Source organism: Nymphalis io, chromosome 9, assembly GCF_905147045.1.
Source record: "Nymphalis io chromosome 9, ilAglIoxx1.1, whole genome shotgun sequence".
Classification (NCBI taxonomy): Eukaryota; Metazoa; Arthropoda; class Insecta; order Lepidoptera; family Nymphalidae; genus Nymphalis; species Nymphalis io.
Window position 1 is genome coordinate 13,296,064 of NC_065896.1, and position 16,260 is coordinate 13,312,323.

At 43.6% G+C, this 16,260-nt stretch overlaps 1 protein-coding gene across 1 annotated transcript in view; it reads right to left on the minus strand.

The window, feature by feature from the left end:
- LOC126770473 (unconventional myosin-XV) overlaps positions 1–16,260 on the minus strand; it is a 90,927-nt gene that overhangs the window by 31,369 nt on the left and 43,298 nt on the right. The window contains exons 18-22 of the mRNA XM_050489864.1: positions 15,590–16,104; positions 13,092–15,283; positions 12,860–13,011; positions 12,576–12,798; positions 12,322–12,497 (exon numbers count right to left, since the gene is read on the minus strand). Coding sequence (XP_050345821.1) covers positions 12,322–12,497; positions 12,576–12,798; positions 12,860–13,011; positions 13,092–15,283; positions 15,590–16,104 — 3,258 coding nt within the window. The remainder of the gene's footprint in view (positions 1–12,321; positions 12,498–12,575; positions 12,799–12,859; positions 13,012–13,091; positions 15,284–15,589; positions 16,105–16,260) is intronic.

Below are 16,260 nucleotides of genomic sequence, written 5' to 3' on the forward strand. Positions count from 1 at the left end.
TTATATTACTTTATTCATTTAAAACGATAGCAATATAACAGAAAAACGTAATGCCTAATCGCTTTATACTTACTTTACTTGGCCAGTTATTAAGGACGGCTGTGTACAAATTATCATCGTTTTTATTTTGTCAATAGATACCCGTCCCGATTCGCCCCGATCGCACGGGAAGAATAATGTTCTGCATATACCGTTTATGTACATATAACTCTATAGGTTTACGGCGCGCAACAATAAACCTCTCAGTCGGTATGATTTTTTATATTTGCGACATTTGTTGTTATATTTAGTTTTTTGTTATATTTCAGCCAATTTTCATAAAACTTAAAGAATTATACACCTAAGCCTCTCTCCCACCGTCCATTGGTATATCAGTATGAAAATCCGTTCTGTACTTTTTGAGTTGATTGCGTTCAAACAGACAGACGCGACGAACTTTGTTTTATGAATACATATCTTATGGAATGAAATAGGAATTTTCTTAAAATGATCGTCAATTAGATAATCCTATATTACGCATGTTTTAATTCAAAGTTAATTCCTAAGCGGTAATCACAATTATCGTTCAAGAAGCGGCTCGCCTTGACATGTAAAGTGTCACGTTTACGAATACTTGCGTGTCAAGTGTCTGAGTAATGGCTAAATAATTAGGGATTGTCCACATCTGTTGGTACAATGTAGATTCTAGATAGTAAAAGATTTTTATGAAATAGGAATACAACTTGTAATCGATTACATACGATTTCCTAAGTGATATTATTTATTGTCAAATCGAGTGTTCGGTACGTTTATTGGTACACGAGTTAGTAACTTGTTTCAATAAATTTGTTGGTGATATTTATTTACTGTTAGGTAACAATAACAAAAGTGTAAAATAAATTTGTTGTGATAACGCTTGCGTAATTAGTTTTCAATTACATATTAATTAATATTATGATGCATACAAGTAAGAATACATTCTGGCATGGCTGTTTATTGTTAAGTTACACCATTATCTTTATTATTTACCGTCGCCACTGAACTTGTCCAACTACATCCAACGTTCGTGAACATCAATTTTACCTGAACGATATCTGTCTTTTCTGTTAAATTCTCGAATCTTGCTAGAATTTCTTTCACAGACACTTTGGGTTCCATAGTCTCTTCGTGTATCGTCTCCATGTGACCACTGGAGGAGGACGAGAAACTTTGGGGGCACTTTTTACGTTCGGGGTTTTTGCGGCGTACAGGTTCTGGGTCGCGGGTATCCGCCCCCGAGTCCGAGTCTTCGGGAGCGGAGGCATCGGCGCTGGACGCGGCGCCTTCGGAGGAGTTTATTAGTGAGTCGAGACTAGGAGCTCGTCGGGGTGGCGAGAAATCCTCTTCGAATTCTAAGCCGTAAACGCGTTGTAAGTGGCGCCAGTTGTCGCGCATCGCGGCGGTGAGGCGCGGCCGCTGCATAGTGCGCGCGGGTGCGCGGTCACGGTTCGACTGCGCGTCGAACGCGGACAGTAGCGCTATGGGGTTTGGAAAGCTCTTCTGTGTTGACATTTTGATTGATGCTTCTGGACATTTAGTTATGGGTTCGACGTGTTTCAAGGTTATTGTGGACACAAATAATCATTGTATACTACGAGATTACGAGAGATTACGAGAGTGCTCTACATCTGCAGCTCTATTCATATGTTACGCACTGCGGGAAATTATTCAAATGTCCAAATGAATTTAAATCAGAGAACATAACTTTTAAGAACGGTAGCAAGTGTTATGTTGACGTTCATCCTCTGCTACGATTAGTTCCTTTTACGTCCCTTCTTGATACCGGATGTTGTTACTCGTTACTACGTGATGTAAGGAAAGGAAATTTATTTACTTCTTGTGACGATTGAGTTTTATATAACAACTTCGGATGATTTCTGCGAAACGTGTATGAAATCGTTTTTAATTTATTTAAATATCAACTGATATCTACTCAATGTTATAAATGAATTGTTTTTTTAAATTATATTTTAAAGATCCATGACGGTTCAGTTGTTAGCACATGTAAATATTTGAATGAGGATACAAATCCGGTTATGTGCTTAATTTGTGTTTATATTTTATATAGTGAAATGAATCATCAATAAATACACATATTTATTGCTACGAAAAAAAATATAGTGTCGAATGAAATTCTGCCATATGCGTAATAACTCGCACGTATTTTTACATTACCAAGAACATATTTTTGTTTTTGGATTTAAATTTCGGAAGTCAAAATATTGAGAAATCTTACCTATTTGAAGCGTCTAGAGGCCAATGATGCGTTTTTAAAAATAAATATGTCATGTATTTATTAAAATATAATGATTTGGTTTGTTTTATTCAAATTCATAAAATAAATTTCTAGTTATTTTGTTAAATATAATTACGACGCGTGTCAATAGAGTCGGTACATGACGATGCAATTATATACGTTATCGACTACGTTATCGATAGCCTAGTGGTTAGAACGCGTGCATCTTAACCGATGATCGTAATTCATACCCGGTCAAGCACCACTGAATATTCATGCGCGTAATTTGTGTTTATACTTCATCTCGTGCTTGGCGGTGAAGGAAAACATCGTGAGGAAACCTGCATGTGTCAAATTTCATTGAAATTCTGCAATACGTGTATTTTACCAACCCGCATTGGAGCAGCGTGGTGGAATAGGCTTCAAACCTTCTCAAAATGGAGAGAAGGCCTTAGCCCAGCAGTGGGACATTAACAGGCTGTTACTGTACATAATTAAAGAGAAATAATTAGCACGTTACTTTATATACACTTGTCTAATACCAGAACGACATTAAACTAATATTTGTGCAGTCAAATCTAATAAATTACCTCAAAATGTTATTCATTTTTTATTATCACTAGCAAATCTTTGAACATTTAATTTAACAAAATAACATAGAAATATTGTAATTTTTAATAAAACCCAATGTTTCACAGAAAATGGCCATGTTGTATTTAATGAATAGATTTGCTGGTCTAATAACTTTTTCATTACTCATCATAATAGTGAAATTTACTATGTAGATTTTATTTTACCAGCTGCTCCAGATTTAAAGGGAAAGTATAAAAATATTTATGTTAATTTTTTACAAAAAATACTTCGAAACAAGGCTTTATGCGCCTATATATAGTACATGAATAATAGTTTTGTAATATATTATTTGTGTTAGTACTTTTTTCGAATTTTCGCTGACTTATCTTACATAATATAAATTATAAGACATAAAATTAATTCCTTTATTAAAATAAATAAATATAATATTTTAAATGTTTACGTAATCATATAATCATTTGCTATGTTGGATCTAGTGGCTAACTAATACAGCTCCTCTAGTATATAACTATCCTATTTGTTAGACTTTATGTAGAGTTGCTTTCTTCTCTTTTCTTTCAGAATTTTCCTCTATCTAATGCAGATCTCGAGGTCCTGGCAATGGCATGCATATACATATTTGTATTTAAGCGTCAACAGGTATATCCGTTCCTTTATAATAAGCTAGCTTTTCCTGTCAATTATGAAGTTCGATATGTCGCTTAATAATATAAGCGATCAATAAATTTCTACTACTAATCAGACTGGTCTCGCAACATTCACGCTTCTCATATCCTATAATCATGACAAGTTCCGCCTCGGTGTAATTATCCTCATATTCAACTAGACATGTCAAAATATACGACGAATACATTTTTATTATTGTCAACAGCACGAAAACTTTTTTTTTATCATCTCGATCGGTTCGGTGAAATTGGTTTTAAATTGGTATAAACTTAACTTCTAGAATTGTAAATAGAAAGAAATACGTCATCTAATACATAACTTAACTCTTTCCGCTCTTAGGTAATCAGACTTTCGACCACGGAGTAAGAAATTTCAGTGTGTTCACGGTCAGTCTAGCGATGTTTAACGGAACTGATTCGAGCAATGTTATATACTTAAGTATACAATTTATAACGATCGGTTTGATTATTAATTAAGATTATACTGTTGAAGCTTGCTAGTGATGGTTACCATGTTGCTTTTAAACAATTAAAGTGTATTAAGTATTAAAAACTGTAAATAATATTTATATTCAATAATGATTTATCATTTTCCTTCTTTAAAATTTGGATGTATTTAAATTTATATATAGGAATATAAGAATTATAATTTAATTAATTTTCTTTGTTTAATAATTTGAATGATATTTTTTTTAATTTTTACACTTTTATAAAAGGCATATACTTAAACTTTTCATCATCATCATCATCATCACCCTTTTCGCGTCCACTGCTGGACATAGGTATCTCCAATGGCACGCCACTGAACTCGATTTTCAGCTCAGAAGTTGTTTCGACCCAACTGCAAAGTTTGCCCAAGGTACACATACTCCTGAACAACTTCGAGAGGAACTCTGTTAAGAGCTATTGGTTCCGGACTGACGTGTTCGTTGAACATTATCTTGGTTTTTTCCAAGTTTATCCGGAGACCAATTCGAGCAGAAGAATCAGCCAGACTGGTCAGCATATATTGCATGTCCTGCACGGTTTCTGCCACGATGACGATATCGTCTGCAAATCTCAAGTGCGAAAGGTACTCGCCGTTTATGTTTATGCCCCCGCCCTTCTCAGTGCAGCGTCTTGAACATATCCTCTAATGCATTAGTGAACAATTTCGGTGAAATGACATCCCCTTGTCTCACTCCTCGATGCAAGAGGATAGGGTCAGACTGCTGATTCTGTACTTTGACGGTCATAACAGCGGCGTCATGCAGGCCTTTCAGCACTGGGATGTATCGCCAATCGATTTGGCACCGTTGTAAGGACTCCAGAACAGACCAGGTCTCAATAGAGTCAAAAGCCTTCTCATAGTCCACAAATGCTAAGCACAGGGGCTGATTATACTCTTCGGTCTTCTGTATAATCTGCCGCACTGTGTAAAAGTGGTCTATGGTTCCGTACCCTCTTCGAAATCCGGCCTGTTCCGGGGGCTGAAACTCGTCAAGTCTACGTGCGAGACGATTCGTGATGACCCTAGAAAACAGCTTATAGACATGGCTTAAGAGGGAAATAGGTCTGTAGTTCTTCAAAAAGGTTTTGTCTCCCCTTTTGAAGAACATTACGACAACACTCTTGCTCCATGCCTTTGGAGTTCTCCCCGAGAATATGACAGACTTAAATATTCGTTGGAGCTGCGCTAGTAAAGGTTTTCCAGCTGCCTTTAGTAGCTCCGTCGTAATTCCATCTTCCCCATTTTTAAGGCTATTCCATTTTTAAGCTGTCCCAAAGCCATCACGATTTCGTCTTGGCTTACATCTGGCAACTCTTCTGTGAAGGGGGCTAAAGTGGCTCTAGGATCCCTAGGGTCGGGTTGAGGACGAGGCGCTACTGATGTATATAATTTACCGTAGAAGTCCTGAACTTCCTTAAGAATCTCGAGCTTAGAGGCAACGATTTTTCCCTTTGAAGTGGTCAGCTTCGTCTGATGGCTTCGATTTAGTTATTAAACAAAGACTTTCGAACCCCGATTTTGCTCAACGCTTCTTTTATAGAGCGTGTATTGGAGTTTCGGAGGTCGCGTCTTACTAGCTTTGATATTTTTTTATTAAGATCTGACGAAGTGACTGTAGGGTTTTCACGTCGTTTTCGCATTAGCTCTAGAGACTCTCCCGAAAGTTTGGTCCTCTTGTCGGTGTTTTGCGCTGGATAGAATTTCGTCCCCTCGTCCCTAAGGATACCCACCACTTGGTCGAGTTCTTGGTTGATGTCAACGTCAGTGTTGGTTTCCAAGGCAGCGAATCGGTTTTCCAGTTTTAACTGAAATGTACTAGACTCCACGGCTTGGAGCAATAATTTAAACTTTTGTTTTGTTTTATTTATTTTTAGTTTTTTAATTTGATTTACAGCACTATGTACATAATAATCTTTAACGCATCGTGAGCATGTGTACCTTGTTAATGTAACTGTATCAATTACTTACTAATGAGGAAATAAATTGAATAGCTAATTATGGCGAGAAGAGATTTTGTGGTGAAATTGAAAATAAGTACATCGTTTTGCATTTTAAATTTATTTTAATTACTATTAAAATGACAGCGATTTTTTGGACAATTAAAACTATATTATATGAGATTGTTAGTAAATATATAATATGTAATGGCGTCTAGTAAGTCTTTAATATGACCTGCGAATATCCCACCTTTGGGAAAAGCTTACACGAGTCAGAATTTCTTCCCAACATGCAGATTTTCTCCCGATGTTTTCTATTATGAGCATGAGAGCATTATAAAGCCAAGATTGATTCAGTCATGCAACCTCAGATATTAACTCGTGACCTTTGGTGAAGATGCACGTGATCTATCCATACTGCTATTCGTACGGACAAAGTGAGAGTACGACGAAAAATAGATCTATCCGTTATTATTGTGCTTTATCATTACGCAGTCTTAATTGTATAAAAAAAATTCAACATATTAGTCTTTGTTTAAGATTAAGTAGAGAGTTCGGTCCTCCTGGCTGGCCTAGGCCAGTCAAGGTACGGGCCGCAGGGTTGCCCACTTTACCCGGGCTGTTCCTCCTCGACTGTTTTGACCGTCACGTCATTTCATTCTAGCCCAAAGGGCCAGGGTCTCTGTGACCCAGTGGCTATTGTTAAAGATTAAGATACATTGTATCAACTGTTAGTATCATTTTCGTCACTAGATGGCGCTAGTTGTAATTTTGTCGCGCTAGTTTGTCTTTTCTTTAACCACATTAACCTTGGCCTATATAAAATATGCGAGAACAATAAAGCTATCTAACTAACAGTACATACAGAAAGATTTATTAAAAAGTATCATAGTACAGTTTACTAGTACTACCGTGTAACCCATACAGTCTTCAACGATAGGCCCGATAATGATACGCGCGATCTAAGTAAGTAATTAGTTACGGCTGGCTGCTCATATATTATGGTTTTTAGGGATAAAATCGGTGAGTGCTAGCTGTAACTTAGACTAGACGACCGAAGCGTTTTAGATACAATCGAGAAGCATTGGATACTCATACTAGACTTATGACAATATGCCACGCACATAAAATATTTGAGCCCTGGACGGTAGCTCAGGCTTCGAGCAGTTATTACGAGCGTTTAGTCCATGGTCGGAAATGTAGTGGGTGTCATTCAAAGAAAGTGTTTCATTACGTTACACGAAAAAGGAAGATTCTAATATATTGCGCGGTGAATATTTGAAAGAAGAGAGTTGCAGACCGGCCAACTTAGATTGCGTTTTTGTACATTAATCTCCAAAGAGAACATTGATTTTTTTTAAATGTATTGATATCGTAGGCCTAATGTTACACAAGATGTAAGTAACTATACCTACACACTAAAAATCATAACATTAAGCTGTTAAAGTCTAATTGTCTGTGTGGTGTGTTTACATAATGCGGCTGAAGTTCGTGATCATGCGGGTTTGAATGCAAGGTCGGGCTAGTAAAAAAAGTTTTTCGGTCGAGACATTATCCCGTAGTTGCGAGTTGAGAACTAGTGCGAAACGAAGCTTGCGCTTGCATGCCACGGCAAGCAAGTTGCAAATGTGTAAATTGGATTCTACACATGATATTTCCCGATCTGTATTTGCCCACACATAAGTGCACTCTAATAACTGCGTAGTTGGCTAATATTACGATATTCGAATAAAAACTTTTTTTTAACACGTAATCATAAAAATATTTGTTTTATAGAAATAGATAGTTGGTCTATCTATTTCTATAAAACAGTGTGTCAGGTGTAAGGAACCAGGATCGATCCTGTAACTCTCGCATGACGTTAAACACTCGAGCGAATTATCTGATTTCAACGCCTATACAGCTAATAAGAATTTCTACTATTAAACTATACAAATTACAAAACATCACTTATTAAACAGATACGTGATTAAGTTTCTTTTATTGATAGTTTCTAGTTTTTCTAATTTGTGCAGTGTGTTTTTTTTGCACAAAGCCCTAATTAGTTCATACTAAGTAGGGCTTTGTGCAAAAAAACTGCCTGGTATGGCCTTTATCCGTGTAGTGACGGAGAAAGAATACATTTCACTGCCCCTCTCGTTCTCATGGGTGTCGTAAGAGGCGACTAAGGGATATCTGAGCGACCATCTGCTCATCTGGTGGTAGGATGTTAAACATCCGCCTGGCTTGTTACTACCGTACGCATGGTGAAAAACTCGTGAAGTGGCTTGCAGCCGCGTTTCGAGGTCAGCCAGCGAACAGCCAGTGCCCGAGTGAGTATTGCCGCGATGGGTGTTGGTCCAATGGAGACGGCTGTTGAACCAATGCCGGGGGAAACTATATTGACCTGCCAGACAGGGAGACCCGAAGAAACAGCTGTTCCGCTTGCCGCCCGTGGTCGGCGGAACAGCTGTTTCTTCGGGTCGGGCAGTACAGGGGTCCGAGCGTGCCTAACCAGCTCGCGAGGCTGCCCCACGAGGCCACGCATAATCTCGGGGTGGACCGTCGTGCTGGTTGGTGACCGGAGGGTGGGGTCCCGGCGACCACTTCCGGGGGGGTTCGGGGGCCCTTCCGTCCGGCGGGTCAGTGTATTTTTCCTTTTGGCAACCACTTGGGGAAACACGCCTCCACACTTTGCCCATCTCTATCGTGGCAATACGTCGCTCGCTTCACGTCTCTTTTCCATTTTTTTCCCAAATGGTAGCGCAACAAAACAGAAATAACGGTTGTACAGCGGTGCACACCCCCACCATACCCTCGCTGTTTGAGGTCGAGTTCTCTAACATCCGTGGACTCCACGCTAACCTCAACGCTGTCCATCTCGAGACAGCACGGCCAGCAATGTTGTTTCTCACGGAGATACAAATACTCCGTCCTGCCGATACCAGCTACCTTAATTATCCCGGCTACACGCCTCCTTCTCCATGTTGGTGGTACGTGTGGACCTAGTTCGTCAGAGTCGAGTCTACGTGTGCCTCTACAGATCCCACAATGGTGACTTGAAGACAAGCCGATTATTTGACCATCTTAGTCGGGTGGCAGATGCTGCGCAAGAGCAATTTCCTAACGCGGAATTGGTGTTTTTAGGGGATTTTAATGCTCACCACGAATCATGGTTGAAATCCCTCAAAACTGACCATGCTGGAAGGACTGCCCATGCTTTTGCTCTCACACATGACTTGACCCAACTGGTTGATCAGCCCACCAGGATCCCAGTCATTGATGCAAGAACCTTCTCTACTGGATCTTCTGCTGACTTCTCACCCGGTGGAATATCAGGTTGTGGTTCAGGCTCCTCTTGGCTCTTCGGATCACAGCCTTATATCTACCAGAGCGCCACAGGCCAAGCTGCCGCCACTAGCGGTATGCAAACGTCGCGTTTGGCACTATAAGTCGGCAGATTGGGACGGTATGCGCGATTACTATGCGTCGGTCCCTTGGAAGAAAGGTTGATTCAGTGGGAATGACCCGACAGCTAGTGCCGCTGCTGTTGCCGACGAGATCATGTTGGGAATGGAATACTACATTCCTAGCCCAGATCTCGTCAGTAGGGGTACGCGTAACCGTTGGTTCAATCGTGAATGTACCGATGCTGTATCATCTAAGCAGGCGGCATATCGCAAGTGGATCAACGGCTGCATTAGCGGGGCATCTAACATTGACTCACTGAAAGCAAACTACAATAAAAATTCCAAGTCCTGTAGAAAGGCATTCACGAGAGCGGATGCATAGCGCTTTGTACAGGTTGGTCATGACCTTGTTTCGCATCCTAGGGGCTCCCGTAGCTTCTGGCGTCGGGAGTGAAAAACAATTTCTGACAACCTTCGCTGCCACCGCTCAGAAATCCGGACGGATCGCTAGCTCACAGTCCGCAAGAGGAAGCTGATCTCCTGGCTAAACTCTTTGCCGATAATTCCGTCATCGATGATTGTAGTGCGCTGCCACCTACAATACCTTCATGTGGCCATACGATGCCTGACATCAAAATCAGGCAACGTGATGTGCGTGCGGAGCTGCAATCAGTTGATGTACGGAAAGCTAGCGGTCCCGATGGAATACCAGCCATAGTGCTGAAGAAGTGCGCAGCGGAGCTGTCTCCTGTGTTAACGCACCTGTTCCAACTTTCTCTCTCTTCGGGATGTGTGCCTGAGGATTGGAGAAGAGCTAATGTGCAAGCGGTTCCCAAAAAAGGGGATCGGTCTGACCCGGCAAATTATCGGCCAACAGCTATCACCTCAGTACTTTGTAAGGTGATGGAACGGATTTTAAACAACCAACTGATCCATTACCTAGAAGATCACTGTCTAATTAATGATCGTCAGTACGGGTTTCGACCAAAACGGTCCACAGGCGATCTTCTAGCGTACGTAACACACCTCTGGGGTGAAGCTATCGACAAGCATGGAGAATCGTTGGCTGTCAGCCTCGATATCTCCAAGGCTTTCGACAGGGTCTGGCACAGAAGTCTTCTCTCCAGGCTGCCGGCATATGGTCTGCCTGCTCAGCTATGCACCTGGATTGCCAGCTTCCTACACAAGCGTAGCCTTCGTGTTTTAGTTGATGGTTGCGCTTCACAATTCTATGTAGTGAATGCTGGGGTCCCCCAGGGATCTGTGCTATCTCCCACACTCTTTCTTTTGCATATCAATGATATGCTTTCTCTTGGGAACATACATTGCTATGCAGACGATAGTACAGTGCATGGTGGATACCACGGACGCGCAGTGGCTGGGCGAGCGGAAATTGAGGAGAGGCGGAAGGATCTTGTCATTGAACTCGATAGGACGTTACAGCTCATCGCCAAATGGGGCTCTGATAATCTTGTTGAGTTTAATGCCAAGAAAACACAGCATTAATACATTTCCTAATTTGAACGTACGCTGAACATTGGAGCATAAAGTAAGCGGCAAGAAAAATGTAAAACTTTTATCGTATTTACAATATTTAACTTTTATAATATTAAAACAAAATAAAGTATTTAATGACCCGTTAAATAAGAATAACATAAAATATAGACGGTAAATAAATTTTCTCTAAATATTTTGGTTTTTTCCTTAGATTGTCTCCTTGTAGCTCAGCGGCGCCATTTAAATTTCATACATTTTTCGGGGCATTTTTGTTACAAAGATACACCTTACCTCCTCTACACTACACAGTGATTATTAATTTAAGAAATTGTTAGCGGTCACATTTTAATCAACCTGAAGTTGTTTCTAATCGCTACAATCTAATTAAATAATATTTTTGCTTGGGGTTGCTAGTCCTTTTTGTCTGCCTCGTTGGTCTCGTGGCTTGATGAAAGGCCGCAGACCCGGAGGTCCTGGATTCAATTCCCAGGTTGTGCCAAAAAAATAAATCGGATTATAAGAGTTAGGGAATAGAGAGTGCACCTGTATTTGCGCACACACTTGTGCACTATAATATCTTTTGCGTAGTTGGCCAATCTCTCTTGAGATTGGCCGCCGTGGCCGAAATCGGTCTGAAGGACATTATATTATTATTACTTTTAAAATATTATTTATTATTTATTAACGTGCTGCCTTACCTTAACTACTCACACGTCATTAATCAAACAATAATTTATGAACAAAAAAGACATAGGACAGCTAACACCTGCCCCTCAAGCGCGAACCCGCGAGCGGATACTAGTACTTAATATAATAAAATTATAATAAATAAAATATATAATTTTATTTATTATCATCGGGTGACTCATATGCCCGACCTCCTATATAATAAGCGTTTTACGATAATTTTATTTTTAAGTTACACATGGTAGCCTCTAGCTTTCCTACTAATATATACCTCGCACAATTATGTTCTTAAATGTTTCTATTGTTGACTAAGTTAAAAAATCATTAAATAAACTGTTTACACTTTTATATTTGGATAAGTGTCTCTGACTAATGGAATAAGTTCTGCCGCTATTATTCATTAGACGGTAAGTGTGTTACGTATCCGTATATTATAAACGTTGTATCTATGAAATCGTGTCTTTATCCGTTGTGTTGTAATGACCACAAAGATGTTTACTAAAACGAATTGTTTAACATAATACGCGTTAGTAGTCATGAGAAATTAACGGAAAAAAGGAAAATATTACGGATATTCCGTATAGATATGTATCTTTTCTGACCTATATAAAAACAATCGATATATTCTTAACATTTTACGTCCAAACAAAAACAGCAATCCTAAAAAAAAGAGGCGGCCCTTGCACATACGAGCCGCTACTAACTAGAGTGTACTACAAATATAGTCGGTCACGCCTCGCAACTTTGATCGAATACTGGTCGTCCAAGGGAACTTATTAAAATAATTAAAAGCGGACAGCGCACGTACCTGCGAGTGTTGCAGCACGAACTCCGCGATGAGCGCGTGCGCGTGGTGCGCGAGCGGCACGTGCAGCGTGAGCGGCGCGTCTCGGGCCGGCGACAGCTGCAGCGTGCCCGGCGTGGGCGCCGCCGCGCGCAGCGAGCCCAGCGGCAGCGAGCGCCGCACCACCAGCCCGCCCGCGCCTGCGCACACCGCGCTCGTACACACCGCGCCCTCCGAGCGGACGCACCCGTCTCGCGAGACGAGAGCCCCCCCCGTACCTTTGACGCCCACGGTGACGGCGGCGTGCGACACGGCCAGCACGGCGCTCTCGCCGGGCGGCAGGCGCGCGGCGAACAGGCGCGCGAAGTAGAAGGGCCAGTCGCGCGCCAGCTCCACGGCGCGGCGGCGGGCGCCGGGCGCGCGCAGCACGGCCGCGCCCGCGCGCCGCTCGGCCGCGCCCAGCCGCAGCGACGCCGCGCCGCTCGACACGTCGTGCGCGATCTGCGGGCAAGGCGCTGTAGGGCTGCGGGCAGCGCGGCGGGGAGCGGCCGCGTCGGCTTACCTGCGCGTACAGCAGCTCTAGGATGGCGGGCTCGTTGTACGTCTCCAGGGGCGTGAACACCTCCTTGCGCACGCGCAGCTTCCACGGCACGCGGGAGTACGTGAGGAACGCTCGGTCGGAAGGCAGCAGGACGGCCGGTGCCGGCGCGTCACCTGAGCGCACGGAATTACAGTTTCGACGATACTCTTCGACGTGTTGAGGTAGATGACGGCACTGAACGATTGATACTTACGTTCGACGTGTTCCGTTTTATCCGTAGCGTGGGTCGAGACCGATTGCCGCCTCTCCGCTTCCAACTTCCTGTCTCTTTCTTTTTGTGCCATGTGGGTCTTAAACGTCGGACGTTCGGCCCTCTTTAGCGTATCGGCGTTGTCCGATGGAAACGTGACGTCGGATCGTGGACTGTCCCTCGCTCGCCCCACGAGCATATCCCGAGAATTTTTTCTACCATCGTACCGCTCGAAATCGTCGTACATAGCAGAGGAACGCTTGCGTTCATAGCTCTCTTCCATGTCGTTATCGTCCTTCCTCCTCTCGGCCCTCGTGGGATGTATTTCATATATTTCGGATGCATCTCGTCCGGAATAATTATCACGCATGTCACGTCTGTTGTCCATTGTCGATTCGGAATCCCATTCGTCTCTTCCGACTCGGCCCTTGTCATCGTCGTAGCTCATTCTGACATCCGAGTCCTCCCCCCACTCGTCTTTTACTCTTCGATCCCGACGATCGGCGGTCAAAAAACGGGACGCCAAATCGTCGCCCTGAACGGATTCATCGTCCTCTTTTCGTCTCGAGCTCCAATTAGCCAAAAAGGCATGTCGGTCGTCAGCCTCCCTGTTCTGGTGCACGCCGAAGGTGTCTCGGTCACGACGCAGCTGCGCGAAGGTGGAGGAGGCGTCGGGAGCGGGCGGCGGCGGGGCGGGGTCGTCGGGTGGTGAAGGGGGCGCCACGGGCGGCGGGGGGGCGGGGCCGGGCGGCGCGGGCGGCAGGGGCGGCGGGGGCGCGTCCCACCGGCCGGCACCTCCCAGCTGCCGTTCGAGCATCAGCTTCCGCGTGTCTTCCAGTTTGTTAATCGCTCGCGGAGTCTCCGCGGCCGACGACGTACTCCGGACGGAGTGGTTGGCGGTGACGCGTTCCAAACGTTGTCTCATTTCAGAGCTCAGTTTAAGTTTCCCTACGCTTCCAGGCGAGGGTCTCTGTGCGCCGATTTCGAAACTCCTTCTCGCCGTCCTCTGGTTGGAGGGCTCCCTGGAGGAAGAGGTGTGACCGTCCACTTCGAATTCCTCCCAGTCTATTCCGGGCGAGGCCTCTGAGCGCGAACGCCCTCGAGGCGGCTCGTGTTCGATGCCGTTGGATTGAGCCTGTGGTGTGATTCTCCGTTGTATCTGTCGCATTTTAAACTTCGTAAAGTCTTGTGGCGTATCTTGCCCGACGGCGTCCTTGGGCGGAGGCCACCTCCATTTTCCTATTCTGACGGTTTTCGCACGTCCATAGGGATCCATAAAGGGTCGGGCTTCGGATGGGTCCATGGCGTGCAGCGGGGGTGGCATGGGTGGTGGCGGTGGAGGCGGCGCTCCCATCGAGGAACTTTCATTTGATTCGCGTCTTGATTTAACGGAATTTCTTGGAGGCGAATGTATTTGTGCGTGTACCACCGTCGATGATCGCACGGGTGACGTTGGTGCAGAATCAGTCGATTCGACCACCTGACCGGCCAGTAAAGTTTGTAGAGCTTGATTTTGTGCCAAAAGCTGCTGCTGTATTTGAAGATTCTGCGCCATCGCATTCTGAAGGAACGCTCGCTGCAGATTTTGGTGGTAGGCGTTAATGTCAACAGTGCCCGGAGGAGGTAAATGAAGTCCTAGAGCCGCCGCCAGCGCCTCAGGAGTCGCCGGCATAGCTGGCATTGAAGGCGGCAAAGATATAGCACCAAAACTGAGCGCGGAAGTGTTCGCGCCTGAAGTTCTAGGCGTCGCACCACCTCCTTTTATGGCGCCAGAGAGTCCCTCACCATCAGTCAACCTCTTTAAGCTGTCGTTCATAAAAATTGGATCGAAAAGATTCGTAATATAGTCATCCATGGAGTCAACATTAGACTCTTTCCTGCTCGTTTTGCCACTCTCCTCCTGACCGCCACCTTTGATAAGTGTCGTCATGCACTCGGGCCTGCTCAGAGTGTCAATATTTTCGGTGTAGGAGCAGCTGAGGACGTCGTCGATGAAGTTTCGGTAGTCTCTGCCACCCTTGATGCTGGCGGCCAACGAGCGGGCGTCGGACAGCTCGTCGATGTTAGGATCCAGGACAGGGGAGAACAGGTCGTCGAGGAACTGGTCCACGTCGGAGGCCTGGCTCGGAACGCGTACTCGCCGCACGTGCGACGCTAAGCTCGGGGCTTCGGATGTGTCGGACATTGCAGACGATCTGTTAATTATAAAAACAAATAACTTTGTTTAGATACGCGTCAGATAACACTGAGTATTAAAATATTTTTATAAATAAAATGAATGCTATATACTAAGATTTCATTGAGGTGATTTACGGGAAATCCAAATTATAAAAATGATGACCAAGTCAGACAAATCTTATAGTTAAAAATTTGATATTTACATTAGATATACACATTAAGGCAGTCTTATCTAAATTCCCAATAATAATAAAAAACCGTTCATTATTCTATTTTTTTTAATTATATATATATTTATTTTCGTAGAACTATTAGATTCTTACCTTACTCCTCCAAATTCCGAGCTCTTCTCTATATAAGCACGGCTGGACTGCGACCCGGCCGGCGCCCGCTTGCCAGCATATTGCGACTTGATGTACCGCGACTGCTGACCGCGGCTGGCCCCGTACTCCGCCTCCATGCCCTTGCTGCTGGACACGCTGGGCGCGCCTCCCAACCGCTCCACCGAGTGGTAGCGGTCGTTAAGACAAGACTGCGACAATCCTAGGTCGGCGAACTTAGTGGGCTGAGGCGCAGGGTTGTCGCCTAGGAGATTATCCAGCGATCTACTTCGAACTTTATCGGATTGCTGCTCGAAGTAGCGCTCGTTCAAAGCCGATTCTCGAGAAAGTATATCGTGCGATATCTTTCTGGAATATTCTGAGGTGATTTTGGGTAAAGTGCGTGGTTCGTCCCTCTCCATCTTCCAGTTGTACTCCGATATATTTTCTTCGATCGAGTCTTGTAGCATGCGTTGGATGCTCGGCGAACGCGACTTCGGAGGTTCCGGCGGTGGGATCTTATTGAAAATAAAACAAACAAACATATTAATATTACATTCGGTTATAAGTTTTAGAATTTTAAGTATATAGTTTTATAGAATATATAATATGGATTTCCTGTAAATTAATCTAATTGTAATCGGTATATTTATTTTGTAAACATTAACTACTGG